Raw genomic sequence first — 14,229 nt, 5'->3', positions numbered from 1 at the left:
GTGAGCTTTTGGAGATGATGTATGAGTGGTAACAGCCAAAGTATAATGGAGTGACATGTGCCAGGTACTGTGTCAGGTGCTTTCCATGCATTATTTCAGTCCTTCTTCACAAAAGCTTAATACTATCATTCATTCTCTTTTCGGATGAGACACAATTCAGAAGCTTTGTAACGCACAGTGAATGGTAGGTAGAGCTGAAGTCCAGAGTCAGCTAAATTTAACCGAAATATGAAGGGCTTGGGGTTTTTAACCTAGTTCCAAGACCAGTGGGAATTTTGAGCCAAGGAGAGACACTGGACTCTTTTGGGGAAGGTGAGTTGGGCAAGGGAAAGTAAGGTGGATTGATGTGATGGGAGACACCCTCAGTGGAGGTGTAGGGCGGACGGGTGCTTATGGGGACGGAAGAATGGGAAACTAGTTGCCGGTGCTGAGGTGGGTGTCAGGTCAGAGTTGTAATCTACAGTATTGAGAGATCTGGGCAGGGGGCTTGGGGTTGATCAGGAGACAGTGAGTGTCTTGGAGTCAGGGAGCTCAGCCCAGGTGTCCCCATGCAGGAGTGATGAGTTTGCACTTGAAGTAAGCAGTAGGCTTCATGTTCCAGCGATAAATCCAGGCTGTGGTCTAGATTAGGGTAAAGATCGCAAAATGGGTAGACAGCCGCCTTACTGAAATCTGGGGCATGGGTAAGATGATAAAAAGCTAAAGTTCCGAGAAAAAAGCAGATGAAGGACAAAACTTTAATAAAATTCCTGTGTACCTTGGAGATAAGAAGAGGAGCCAGCATGCCACCCATGGAAGAGGATCGAACTAAGAGTGTCACACGTGCTGGAATAAAGTCTGCAGAACTCATGTCAGGAATGAGCTGAGGCTTTCAAAAAAATACTGGAAAGCTATAAAATAGCTTTTCAAACATATATCCAGAGCCAGGTGAACAAATGAAAGTAAGGTTCTGGTGTGGAAACTTTCTCTTAACAAAACATCAGGAGTCAAAAGAATTATTCCAATTCCACTTTTTCTTCCCCCTCTTAATCTATTTTCTAAAGGAGAAGCACCAGCTGAAAAGAATTGAATACACACAAGAGGAAATTGAAACCCAAGACAGGGGAATGGGATAGGAAACAGGTACCTCGCTTTGGGAGATGAGTTCGGGGTGTCCGTTCAGACCAAAACACACCAGGGGACTGAGTTCCTCCAGTCTTCACAGAGCCTCTGATAGCAAGCTGTGCTGTATGAAAGAGGATGTGGTGGGTTCCCAGTGGGTAGATGCTGTCGAGATTATTATAGAAAGAGAAAGGAAATTTCTGAAAACTCTAGAACAGGGCTTCTCAGTCCTGGCTGCACATTGGAATCATACTGGAGAGCTTTTACTGAACTGTTGCTGCCCACGTCGTACCCCTAAATTTCTGATGAAAGGGCTGTAGGGACATTCCACCACCCCTTGTGACATTCCCACAAGCACCCAGGGCTTAGAGTCCCAAATGCACGCAGATCAGTTCTGTCCGTCCATTGCAGAATTCTTTCACGTAGTATTACGAATCAGGTGAACAGTTTACAATTAGAAAAGGAATTGGTTTGGGTGCCTGGGTGGCTCAGTTGGTTGGGCAACCGCCTTTGGCTCAGGTCATGGTCCTGGAGTCCCGGTGTCGAGTCCCACATCGGGCTCCCAGCTTCTCTCTCTGACTTTCTCCCCTCTCATGCTGTCTCTCATTGTCTCTCTCTCAAATAAACAAAATCTTTAAAAAAAAAGAAAGAAAGAAAGTAAAGGAGTTCGTTTGGGTTTACCTAAGACAGACTGGATTATTCTAGTTTGCCCTTGTGGTTAGGTTACCAGATCGTAAAAAATGAATCAAGAATTAGGAACATCACTGATAGAGTAGACCTTATTTCTACCAGTCAACTGGGTCGTCCTCAGCTCAGGAACTTGTCCTGGGAGAGCTAGGATGGAACGATAATTGAGATCTACAACCTTGGGAACCATGGGGAGGGAGAATGGTGAGAATATGGAACTGCTAAGGAGGACACAGCCTGATGAAGTCACACCTGCAGCAAAAGCCACTCTCTTGAGGGAAGTCAGCAACTGGGGACATGGGGGGAGGGGTAAGTGCCAAGAGTGGAGCCCACGTGACCAGGACTAGGGGCTCTGCATGGGGGCAAAGCCCTGGGCATCAGGGTGGCCCGCTGGTATTGCCAGACAGGAAGGTTTCTGGGAGCATGCTCCTTCCCCGTTTTTTGAGAAGGATGTCAGACTTCTCAAAGTGTGTTTGAAGTATCCGCTAACATAGCCATCTTGTGATAGCCTTGTGAAACTAAGGTCTGAGTCAAGAGCTTCTCTTCTGGTGAAGGATAGGATTCATGTAGGTGTATGACATGGAATTTTCACAATAATCACTTGGACAAAAAATAATCATCATTTGGAAACTACCTCTACCTCCGTCTCCATATTTGCATGCAAGTGCTCCATCCTAGGAAGCCTGCCAGCTTGGAGCCGTCCAACTGTACACTCGGAAAGGCTAGGGTGAGCAGCTGTGGCCACTAGGATCTTCCCGAGTTGTCCTGTCCTTTGCCTTGCTTCACCACAGGTACCTTTGATAGGCTACTCTCTGATTCTGTGAACTCTTTGTCTGTCTGTCCCTCCCACCCTCACTTGTTCTAAGCATCTCAGAGGCATTTGGATGGTCAGGTTGAGGCTGGGGCTCCCCCACGAGACAGCATGGGGGCATCCCGGCGAGCTGAAGAGAAAACTGCCCACTCTCAGGACATCTTGCCAAGAGCAGTTCGCATAACTTTCTAGCTAAAAAAATGCATTTTTTATTTAAATGTCTTATTTCACAAAGTATTTGAAGTGGTTCCCAAGAATATGCACACAATCCAGGCAAATAGGTGGGTAGTTGAGAGAATTCGAGCACAATGGCAGTAAAGGTAAGCTCATCTTCACCACGGTGGTTCTCTGTCCCTCTGCGCACCCCAAACAAAGAGGAATATGGTCTCATATATAAATTCCCTGTTCAAGGGGTGCCTGGGTGGCTCAGTGGGTTAAGCTGCTGCTTCGGCTCAGGTCATGATTTCAGGGTCCTGGGATCGAGTCCCGCATCGGGCTCTCTGCTCAGTGGGGAGACTGCTTCCCTCTCTCTCTCTCTGCCTGCCTCTCCATCAACTTGTGATTTCTGTCAAATAAATAAATAAATAAATAAAATAAAGTTAAAAAAAAAAAAAAATTCCCCGGTCCAAAAGCTGAGAACAAGCCAGTCATTTAGGAATGACACTCTGATCCTGAGACCTGGCTATTTCATTATCAAGGTCCTTTAAAGAAATCCTTGTCCAAGTTGGTGTGGCCATTTTGAAGAGGAATTTGGACTATCCAGCAAAGCCTACCTTAAGATAGAGTCATTCCACTTATTTTAGAATATGATGCCACAGCCTCACAAGGAGCAGACCCTGCAGCTCTGTTATTAAAAGCAAAGAATCAGAGATGAACTAAAGGAAGAATAAGTTAAACAAGGCATCGTCATACCACGAGACTGTGAGCACGAATGAGCTACAGTGTGTGTGTAATAGTTGTGAGCGAATCAGCCAGCTGCAGAAAGAAATGCATGGTATGATCCTATTTATTTGACTCAAGTTTTTAAAAGCCAGAAAAATAGTAGATATAGAAAATTGTGTGAACAAGGATGGAGACCTGTTGATGCTGGGTGGTAGGAATGTGGATATTTGTACATATCCTTTTTTTAAAAAAAAGATTTTTATTTATTTATTTGACAGACCACAAGTAGGCAGAGAGCAGGCAGAGAGAAAGAGGGGGAAGCAGACTCCCTGCTGAGCAGAGAGCCTGATGCAGGGCTCCATCCCAGGACCCTAAGATTGTGACCTGAGCCAAAGGCAGAGGCTTTAACCCACTGAGCATCCAGGCCCCCCTGTACATATCCTTTTTATTTTTCTGATTCCAAGAGCAGAGCAGCCATGGTGATGTGCACCAGAGTGACCATAGCATCGTACACTGGCTAGCTCATCAAGTGATGACGCCCTGTCCACCTTACATGGGCTTTTATATGCATTAACTCATCTAATCACCTCAACAACCCCCATGGGGGAGATCCTTTCATTATTTCCATTTGTCATATGAAATACGAGGATGCAGAGAGGCTAAATATTTGCTGAAAGCCACTTAGTAAGGCTGTCTTTGGACCCAGGCAGTTTGAATCCAGAGCCCATAGCCTTAATTATTTTATTAGTTTCTTAAAAGATTTTATTTATTTGACGGAGAGAGACACAGTGAGAGAGAGAACACAAGCAGAGGGAGTGGGAGAGGAAGAAGCAGGCTTCCTGCAGAGCAGGAGCCCAATGCGGGGTTCGATCCCAGGACCCTGGGACCACGACCCAAGCTGAAGGCAGATGCCCAATGGCTGAGCCACCAGGCGCCCCTCGTGACCTTAATTATTATACCACTCTATAAAACCTCCCAATATCATCAAGTGGGTTGGTGGTTTATTTTTGTATGTATGATCACTTGCATTGTAGGCAAAGGGCATGACCCAGAGGGTAGTGCAGGCAAAGCGGTTCAGAGGTGAAAACAGTGCCATTGGGCCAGCTCCTCCATCTAATGACCTGGCTTGAGCTATGTGCATGCACTGTGTTACCTTTATAGGGGCGCCTGGGGGGCTCAGTCATTAAGCATCTGCCTTGGGCTCAGGTCATGATCCCAGTGTCCTGGGATTGACCCCCGCATCGGGCTCCCTGCTCAGCAGGCAGTCTGCTTCTCCCTCTCCCTCTGTTGCTCTCTCTGCTTGTGCTCGCTCTCTCTCTCCCTCTGTCAAATAAATAAATAAAATCTTTTTTTTTTTTTTAAGTTAGCCTTTTAAATCATTACTGATGCCCCTCAGCCCAGGATCCCCATCAGAGTCACCTGTGGAGGTCTCAGGAAGTTCAAAGCCTGGCCCGACCACGAAGTCCAACACACTAGATCATGGGCAGGGCCTGGTCCCCAGCATTTTTAAAAGCTCCCCATATAAATCTAATGTGCAGTCCGAGTTGAGACCCACCGCTCTCCAGAGTCTGGACAGTGCAACATTCAAGCTTATGATACTTGGCGAGAGCTTCCAGGGAGGACAGTTTGTGTTGAGGATCAAGGACAGATCCAGATAGGGTAACTCTCATGATCAGACTGCACTTAATGTCTCGTGAAATGAAGGCCCCTTCATTTCAGGAAAAGGGAAAGCCTGGACCTCCACTGACCCCACCACATCCACACAGGCCTGTGTAGGATGGGATCTGTCTGTCCCACTAATGTCTTTTAGTTTTCTGGAGGTTGCTGTGGTGATTCAGCATGGGAGTGGGGACCAGAAGCACGTGGATCTGGTATTTGCCGTCCCTGGCTTAAAGGCATCGTTAGGCAGCAGGACAGAATCTTCCTCAGAGGAGAGCTCAGGGTCTATTTCTGACAAATAAATCCCAGAAGCCTCAAGATTCCATGGGGAGAAGAGTCTTAACCTCGGGCAGTGATGCTTAAACTTGTGGAGAACTTCCTAAAAACACGTTGCTGGGTCCCACCCTCAGCCCCCGCTCTGCGGGCTTTGGCAGGCTCTGACAACTTGTGTTTCTAGCAAACGTTTCTAACAAGGTGATGTTGGCACTGCTGGCCTGAGCACCACCTTTTGCAAAGCACAGACCTAGGATAATAAAAGAGCTTTGGCTTTCTACCTACTTGTTATATCACAGATACACAGAGAGGAGGATCTGCTTGGGGTCAGAAAAGCAGGGTTAAGAACGACCAGCTCCGTCACACACAAAATCCCATGGAGACTGTGTCATGTGTACAGGATGTTAGGCCCATCCCCAGATATTCTGATTCAATCCGTCTAAAGTGGAGCTTCCAAAATCCGCATTTTAAACAAGAACCCTGGAGATGGGAAGAAGGTGGATCTGGACGCTTTGGGAAATTGGACATGGCTCGTTGGGATTGACTGTGGGTGGGTTGGCAACTTTGAACCCAGAAAGGCCAATGAAGGGATAAATTAGCATCAGCCTATGGAGAGGATTTCAGTAACTTTGGTGCTCTTCTTAGGAAATCTGCCGGTAACATCTGTTAGGTGAGGACAGAATCCACATGCCTAGGCAGTCTGCGAATGCTCCTACAAAGAAAAAGCGGGACGAGACCACTGAAGGGCAACTGGTCCACAGAAATGTCCTGACAGACTGGAATCAGGGGTCAAAACTAATGTGAGGAAATACAGTAATAAAAAAGAATAGGCAAGTCCCGAATTTCAGCCAAAAGAAGGAAAGGAATCCTTTCCTGAGAGAAGAGCCCAGCTTCTCCACAGCTCCTACTGCATTGGAGTCCTAAGGAATGGTGGGGATGGTGTGTGCTAGAAAGAGGGGTGGGTGTCCCCAGAGCTCAGGCAAGTATAGGTCGTGGTCGTAGCTGTGGTGTGTACGTGGCCAGGGAGGCTGGTGTGCCCGTCCCTCCTGCTCTAGCCAGATCATACCTGGAGCTGGTCTTGAGGGCTAGGTACCCTTTGCGGGGAAGCACAGACCAATTAACGTGTGATCAGAGTTGGGTGACTGTGATCATTAGGGTCACATGAGACACAGCAGATGAAAATGTGACTGGTCTGGAAAAGAAAAGGTTTTCCAGGTGGGATGGGGAACAGTGGTGGTTCCAGTGCAGGAGCTGATGGAAATTGTTAATCTTGCCCTCTGTCACGACAGAGGGCAGGTCTGGGAATAGTCTCCTCCTAGTGAGACAGATTTTAACCCTAAATGTAACACCGTCTAGAACAGACTTCTTTGGAGACGAGTTTGGCTGTGAGTCTCGGTATTCACCGCCCCCAGCGAACAGTCAGCACCGTCCCTGGATCAAGCCAGCCGTCCAGGTTGTTACAGCAGATTGACCAGCATGACACACAGAGGTCCAAGATCAGCCATTTGAGGGCATTGTGGCTAGAAACTTCCTTCCAGAAACCTCTGATCAATTTATGGATCTTAGAGCCAAATGACCAGAGGTGTACGGTTGGTCATGTAACATCTTGGAAATTAAGGGGTTTCAGCAGGCATCATTTCTAAAAAGATGCACATCCAGGATTTGAATAATTGTCTTTTACCGAAGAAGACTGGAAGACCAAAAGTGGATATTCCATTATGAATTTTTTTTGGTGTTAATTTGGGACATAATTCTTCTATATATTTTACTGGGAGATTTTAAACTAACTGGAACTATATGCCATCTGGTCTTCGTGCAAGTTGTTTTCAAGGATGGAAGGAGAACCTGTTTCTTGGCCAAACATGACCGAGTGTGTGCGTGCAGACCGCCAGGCCGAATAGAATAATAACTATCTGTGTTATAGGTCACTGTTTCAAACCCAACTAGTTAATATTGAGTTGCTTCCTTGGATAGCCAATGGTGACGAATAATGTGACTTTTATCTTTTTGCATTTGTGTCTTATTCAAACTAAGCATGCTGGTTTGATGGTTTAAAAATCTGTTCACATTTGTGATACAGATTTGGGGAAATGTTAATATGTTTTAAAATTCTGCAGAGTCCTTATTTGGTTTTGGTTGCCAGGAGAGTATGGGATCTTACTTGGTGCTGTGTGTGCCACTTCCAGGAAGCCAGGAGAGGAAGAAACGGAATTGATGTCTGTTGAGTGTCTATTCTGTCCACCCCAGACACCTTGTCCTCATTTTTCATTTAATCCTCAAGATGCCCCATTTCCTACATAAAACCCCTAAAGACACAGAAATATTCACGCATGTCAAGGTGTGCGTAGAGTTTGTAATTATAAAGCACTAAATGCAAACTTAGGTCTGGCTCCCTCTGAGTCACATACATCTTGGTCTATGTATCTCCTTTGCATCTTTGCCCAAACTCTATGTTCTTTTTAAAGTGAAAATGGCCAGAATAAGTCTTAAAATCAGCCTTTGTGACCAAAAAGCTTGGCAGTGCCTTGATCATTTGTTCTTCCCGATTCTTGGTAGAAGTCAGAGTTCTCTTTTCCCTACTGGATGTTCCACGCTTGCACGTCTCATGCATTGGACTTGTAGTGGGAACACCATTTCCTGACCCACCAGCTTCCCAGGTGAGTAGCAATGATGAGAGAGGACCTAGCTCATTTCAGAAGCACATTTTTAATTTTTTATTTTTTTTTAAAGATTTCATTTATTTATTTGACAGAGAGAGAGCACAAGCATAGGGAGCAAGAGAGGGAGAAGCAGGCTCCCCACTGAGTAGGGAGCCTGATGTGGGGCTCGATCCCAGGACCCTGGGATCATGACCTGAGATGAAGGCAGACGCTTAATGACTGAGCCACCCAGGCACCCCCAAGAAGGGCATTTTTCAAATGACTTAAGTGCACTGAGCTTCTCATCCCTGTTGGATTTGGCTACCAGCTGGTTCATTGAAAGCAGATCCCACGCTGACTTCTGTCGTGCATTGAACGTTTGTATCAGGCAGAAGGCACAAGAGCAGTCCTACAACCTGCTCCCGTGAGTTTGGGAAGTCCCAGCTGTCTCTCTCCAGGGCACAGACAGGTAGTCCCCAGACTACCTGACAGGTTTACTTGGGGCAGGTACCACAGCATTCAGCAGGAGGATTGGCCCCCCTACCTGTCAGATCAATGGCCAAGTGGTGGAAGAACCTTCTGAGGAGGCTGTAGGTGTTCTTATTTTTTTTTTTTTATCTGGGTGGTGATTATTTCAGTATTTGCAGATGTAAATTTCATAAAGCTGTCTGTGTGCTTAAGATTCGTTCACTTTACTATATGGAAGTTATACTCAGTAAAAAACAACAACAACAACAACAACAAAGAGGGGGAAATAAATGATTGTCCTTAAGTTATTCACAACTTGTGAGTAGGAAAACTATTATATTTTATACAAACCCCTTGAGTTAGAGGTTTTCCATGGAAGGGTCACTGCAAGAGGAGAAAGCCCCGCAGCTCTTTCACAGGTCCCCGTACCCCTGAAGCAGGGGCCTTCTCTCCTGGCCAGTATCCATCACCCCTAAGGGGTCCGTCTTCCCCATTTTACTAGGTTGGCACTGCGCAGTCAGCTAGTTGGAGTCGGAGACACCAACCTTTCGTGTGGCTCCTCTTTGTTAAGGTCCTCTATCGTGGGACTCTTGTCAGGGTCTTCCCCCTGAGGACCCGCAGGCCAGCCCTTAGGTTCTCCAAGGTTGACACAATAACTGCCTTATTCCACGGGACACCCTCATTCCTGGGACACCTTGGTCTCAGGCCTCTGTTGCCTTCACGCTCTATTCTACCCTCTTTTAAGTATTTCCTTTTCTCAGATTTTGACCTCTTTTGCCCTTCATGCTGTAAAGAACTGAATTTTGTTTTTTAAAGATTTTATTCATTTATTTGATAGACAGAGATTACAAGTAGGCAGAGAGGCAAGCAGAGAGAGAGAGGGGAAAGCAGGCTCCCCTCTGAGCAGAGAGCCCGATGCGGGACTCGATCCCAGGACGCTGAGACCACGACCCGAGCCGAAGGCAGAGGCTTAACCCACTGAGCCACCCAGGTGCCCCAAGAACTGAATTTTAATTGGTGGTTTTAACTGAATTTCTCATGAGGCTAGGCTGGAAGGTTCTGGGGGATGAAATAAGATATATTTCCTTAGGTGATAATCCCAGACTCCCTGGGAGATGGATGTGGGAGAGGCTGGAGTCTCACCCTCTTTTTTCCCTGGAGGAGAAAAAGAGGCTTGTGGTGAGTGCAGAGGCCTTACCTCAAAGTACCAACTTAAATGAGTATGGGGTTTGGCCGGCTCCCAGCCCTGGCCCTGGTAGCTCTTTCCTCCAAGGTGAACTTTGGTGGAGCTAAGCCATAAAGACGACCCTTTGTATCAGTTGCCTCTGGGACAGGGTGATTGTGTTTCTAATTTGGCAGTTTCAGAATTGCTGGGACTCTCTGTTACCGAGTATTCCATTCTGCCCCTTCTGCACATGTTACAGACCACCCCTAGTGGTGTCTCTTGTCCTGAGCCCTCCCTGTCAGAGCCTCGGCTTTTAAAAACATGACAAAAATGCTGGCAGACACACACAGAAACCCTTTGCTGGCCTTCCGGATCTGCTGTGGAATCGGTTGTCATGGCAACGGCTGCCCCCACACGAAGTTCATCCTTTGGGGTTCCCGTCATGGTTTTTTTTCCCTCTCTTTCTTCAACAGCAACAGCCAACATGCTATTAAACCAACTATTAATATATCCGTACAACCTTTCTTGGCAGCTTTGAACTCGACTGCATTGGCTTCTAACTTCGGGTCCAATTAGTCACGCCCCACAAGCCAAGCTAACTTTGTGAAGAGGCTGGTGTTGGTTTGGTTTTATTGAGTCTTAGTTATTGTTGGATCCAATATGTACGAATACAGAGACTTGGGGGGTTTCTATGAAAGCAGCATACGAATTGAGTTCTTTGGCTATACACTTACCTTAATTTTATTTTCTGACATGATAATTCTCATTGACTTGATTTTAGTTGATGGCTTTGGCATACTCATTTGTTTTTGTTTTTATTTAAATCCCAGTTAACATACCAGGTAATATGAGTTTCAGGTGTACAATCTAGTGATTCAACACTTCCTTACAACACCCAGTGCTCATCAGCATACTCATTTTTAAAGAACTATGTGTCCATGAAAAGCATAGGAGATTGAGTACTTATTAATGAACCAAAGTTTAAAATAATATCCAACTAGCTGGGTCCTGGTTATATCATGTTATAATTATATAACATGCTTCTTTTATGTGAACACTAAGAGCTAAATAGATTGAAGATATATATCTATCTTCAATCTGTTTATTATATATAATATATTTATATAAAATTATATATTTATGTATTATATGATATAATTATATATTATATATTTAATATATTTATGTAATATGTTTATTATATATAATCATATATAATATATATATATATATATATAATTGTTGTTAACATGCATGGGAAATTTACAGAGTTTGTTTGAACTTAGTGTGTCAAATAAAAGGCTGGTCTTCTGAAGCCAAAACCAAACATGTTAGTCACCCTTGACTCAGGGCTGCGGATGAAGGCAGTGGTTGAAGGAATGGGGCAGGACCTCTGTGAAGCTGGTTATGATGTGCCCCCTACTGAATCTTTCTAGGCAGTTCCTCAGTTCTGCTGGGTCCCAGAGTTGGGCAGTAGCTGGGTGGGCACCACACCCAGCTATTAAAGGGTGCTCATTTCTAACACCAAGGTGAAAGGTCTGGCGTTTGCCTGAAAGCCGTCTCCTGCCAGCTGCGTGGTTGGGCAAGTTACCTAACTTCTCAGAGACTCTGTTGTTTCCTCTGTAAGAGTCCCCCCAGCAGACTGTTAATTAAATGAGATCATGTGTATGGGTAACTCTTACTATGGGACTTGACAGTAGGTAGTGTGGGCACTCCAAGGTGATTATTGTTTCAGTTACTGGGATACTATAGACAATGTGGGAAATTCTGTTTTCCTTCATAGTTCTGTCACACTATGTAATGATGTTTAAAAAGATGTCTCCAAACCTTTGGTAGAACAAATCTTCCACCCCATCCCTCCAAAAAACAGTTGTGTGTGTGTTTTTTTAAATTATAGTGAAATACATATAACAAAATCATCGTTTAGCCATTTTCTGTTGTAAGTTTCGTGACATTTAGTCATTCACAGTGTTGTACAACAACCACCATTATCTAGTTCCAGAACATTAATCACCCTAAAAGGAAACCTCATAGCCATACCCTATTTCCCAATTCCCCCAGCCCTTGGCAACCACTACTTGGCCTTGTGCCTCTATGGATTTGCCCGCTGTGGTTATTTCATATAAATAGAAACATACATATGTGGTCTTTTCTGTCTGGCTGCTTTCACTTAGCATAATGTTTTCAAGATTTATCCATGTTGTGTCTTGTATCACTTCACTTCATTCCTTTTATTTCCTGAACAATGTTCCATTGCATGGCGATGCAGTCCTAGTCCATTTGGGCTGCTGTACCAAAATGCCACAGATGGGTGGCTTATAAGCAACCAAAATTTGTTCCTCCCAGTTCTGGAGGCTGGGCGCCCAGAATGAGGATGATGGGCAGAGGGCCCTCTTCCAGTTGTGGAGTTACTGTATCCTCACATGGCAGAAGGGGTTAGGGAGCTCTGTGTCATCTTTTTTATAATGAATTGCATTCATAAAGGGCTGTGTCCTCAGGACCTAAGTACCTGCCAAAGGCCCCACCTCCTAACACCATCACATTGAGTTTAAGATTTTTAACACATGAATTTCAGGGGGACCCAGACATTCAGACCGCAGTGTATGTGGTATTTCCATTCATCAGCGGATGGACATTGGGTTGGTTCTACCTTTGGCTACTGCCAGTAGCGTTACCATGATGCTTCTTGTACAAGTTTTTGTTTGAACACCTGTTTTCAGTTGGATCAGACGAAAATTCTGCTTCACTTTTTAAAAAAACTACCGAACTCTTTCTAACTATGCCATACCGTTTAATATCCGTACCAGCAATGCCTGAGAGTTCCAGTTCCTTCCCATACTTGTTATTTTCCATTTTTTAAAAAAATTATACTTATCGGGGCACCTGGGTGGCTCAGTGGGTTAAAGCCTCTGCCTTCGGCTCAGGTCATGATCCCAGGGTCCTGGGATCGAGCCCCGCATCGGGCTCTCTGCTCAGCGGGGAGCCTGCTTCCTCGTCTCTCTCTCTGCCTGCTTGTGATCTCTGTCTGTCAAATAAATAAATAAAATCTTTAAAAAAATTGTACTTATCATTTAGTAGGTATGAAATTGTAAATCTTATCGTGGTTGAAATGATTTTTTATAGTTCTGATTGTATGTGTCTGGATTAAAACTTTCTTACTACTGTTCTTAATTTTGGCATATTGCAAAGCTACATGAACAACCCATTATACATAATTTCTAGTAAAAGATGGGTGTAGAGCATCTTTTCCTTCACAGCTCCTGATACAACATAGTGGCTCCTGTGATCGGTACTGTAGACAATCGGGGGCTAATTATAGATGGTGTCTGGTGCCTCTGATCTTCTCTGTAATCCTTTCCTTTTGCTTTTAGAGATTTCCTCTGGGTCATCCAAAATGCTTTTAAAACATACTGGATAAGAACTGAGCCACTTGCCTGCGTGGGACTTCTGTACTCCCGGCTCCATTGTCTTCGGATGGCATTTTGATCACACCAAAGCCAACTGACCCACTGCTCATGATGAGTGACGAGAAGAACCTGGGGGTGTCCCAAAAACTGGTCTCACCTTCAAGGAGCACAAGTAGCTGCTCCTCCAAGCAGGGAAGTCGACAGGTAAAGTTTAACCAATGCAAATTTTAAGATGCAAATTTATACCAAGAAATTGGCCAATTAAGATGTGTGCATTTACTGGGGAACCCCTACTTCTCAGTGGAAGAGCGTTTGCTTTCAGTCATATCTTAATTACATGAGAAGACTAAACTTTAGGTGCTTTTAATAAGGCAGCTTGAATGCTTACCTGATGGGAAGGATCTATAGTTGGCTCTTTGCATTATTTTTTTCCAATCCTTGCAACTCTCCTCCAACACAGATATGCATATCCCTATTTTCTCCCTGAGGAAGCTGAGGTGGACCATCTGAGTTATTTGCCCAAGGATACACAGCTAGCAAGTGACAGAACAAGAAGTCAAAACTCAGTCTGACTCCAGAGCCCACACTTTCCTTTGTACCATACTAACAAAGACAAAAAAACAGTCACTGTTCCAGTAAGTTTAATATTTTCCTGCCCTCCTCTACCTTCCCCTTCACCACAGATTGCCATGTGGGTGACTCTGAGTCTCCCCTGCTTTCTTTCACCCCTGGGGGAGGGAATTAAAGCCACAGAGTAGTGGTCAAAGGAATTCAGTAGGAAGAAGCAAGAAGTGAAACAAAGAGCTGAATATGTAGCGCCTGAGTGCCAGTCGTAATTATATGTTATTTCTTCGTTTTCTTTCTAAGAACTCTCTGTTGGCAGAATTCACTGGCTTTAGGTCAGTGGCAGTAAATGCACATTAATCATTATAACTGTACCACCTTCGGTGAAGTAGAGAGTGGGCTGTCAGGAAGCTGTGGGTTCACGACCACAGTGGTCTCTGAGCCTTTTCAGCATTTGCTGACTGTGCTGGCGTTGCCTTTCCTCCACGGGAAGCTCTGGCCTAAGAATTGGCCCAGAGTCCTTGGTTCCAGATTTGGAAGCAACAATCCGGCAGCCTCCCACCTCAGGCATGC

General features: G+C 45.0%; 1 protein-coding gene across 5 annotated transcripts in view; it reads left to right on the top strand.

Moving 5' to 3' along the window:
* OSBPL3 (oxysterol binding protein like 3) overlaps positions 1-14,229 on the top strand; it is a 181,074-nt gene that overhangs the window by 76,318 nt on the left and 90,527 nt on the right. For all 5 annotated transcript variants that reach the window (XM_044246243.1, XM_044246242.1, XM_044246244.1 and 2 more), the window contains exon 2: positions 13,057-13,296. In XM_044246243.1, the coding sequence (XP_044102178.1) occupies positions 13,201-13,296 (96 nt within the window). In that variant the 5' untranslated portion in view covers positions 13,057-13,200. The remainder of the gene's footprint in view (positions 1-13,056; positions 13,297-14,229) is intronic.

This window comes from Neovison vison, chromosome 4, assembly GCF_020171115.1.
Source record: "Neovison vison isolate M4711 chromosome 4, ASM_NN_V1, whole genome shotgun sequence".
Classification (NCBI taxonomy): domain Eukaryota; kingdom Metazoa; phylum Chordata; class Mammalia; order Carnivora; family Mustelidae; genus Neogale; species Neogale vison.
Note: the sequence above shows the minus strand (reverse complement) of the source record. Positions and strands in the feature narration are given on the sequence as shown.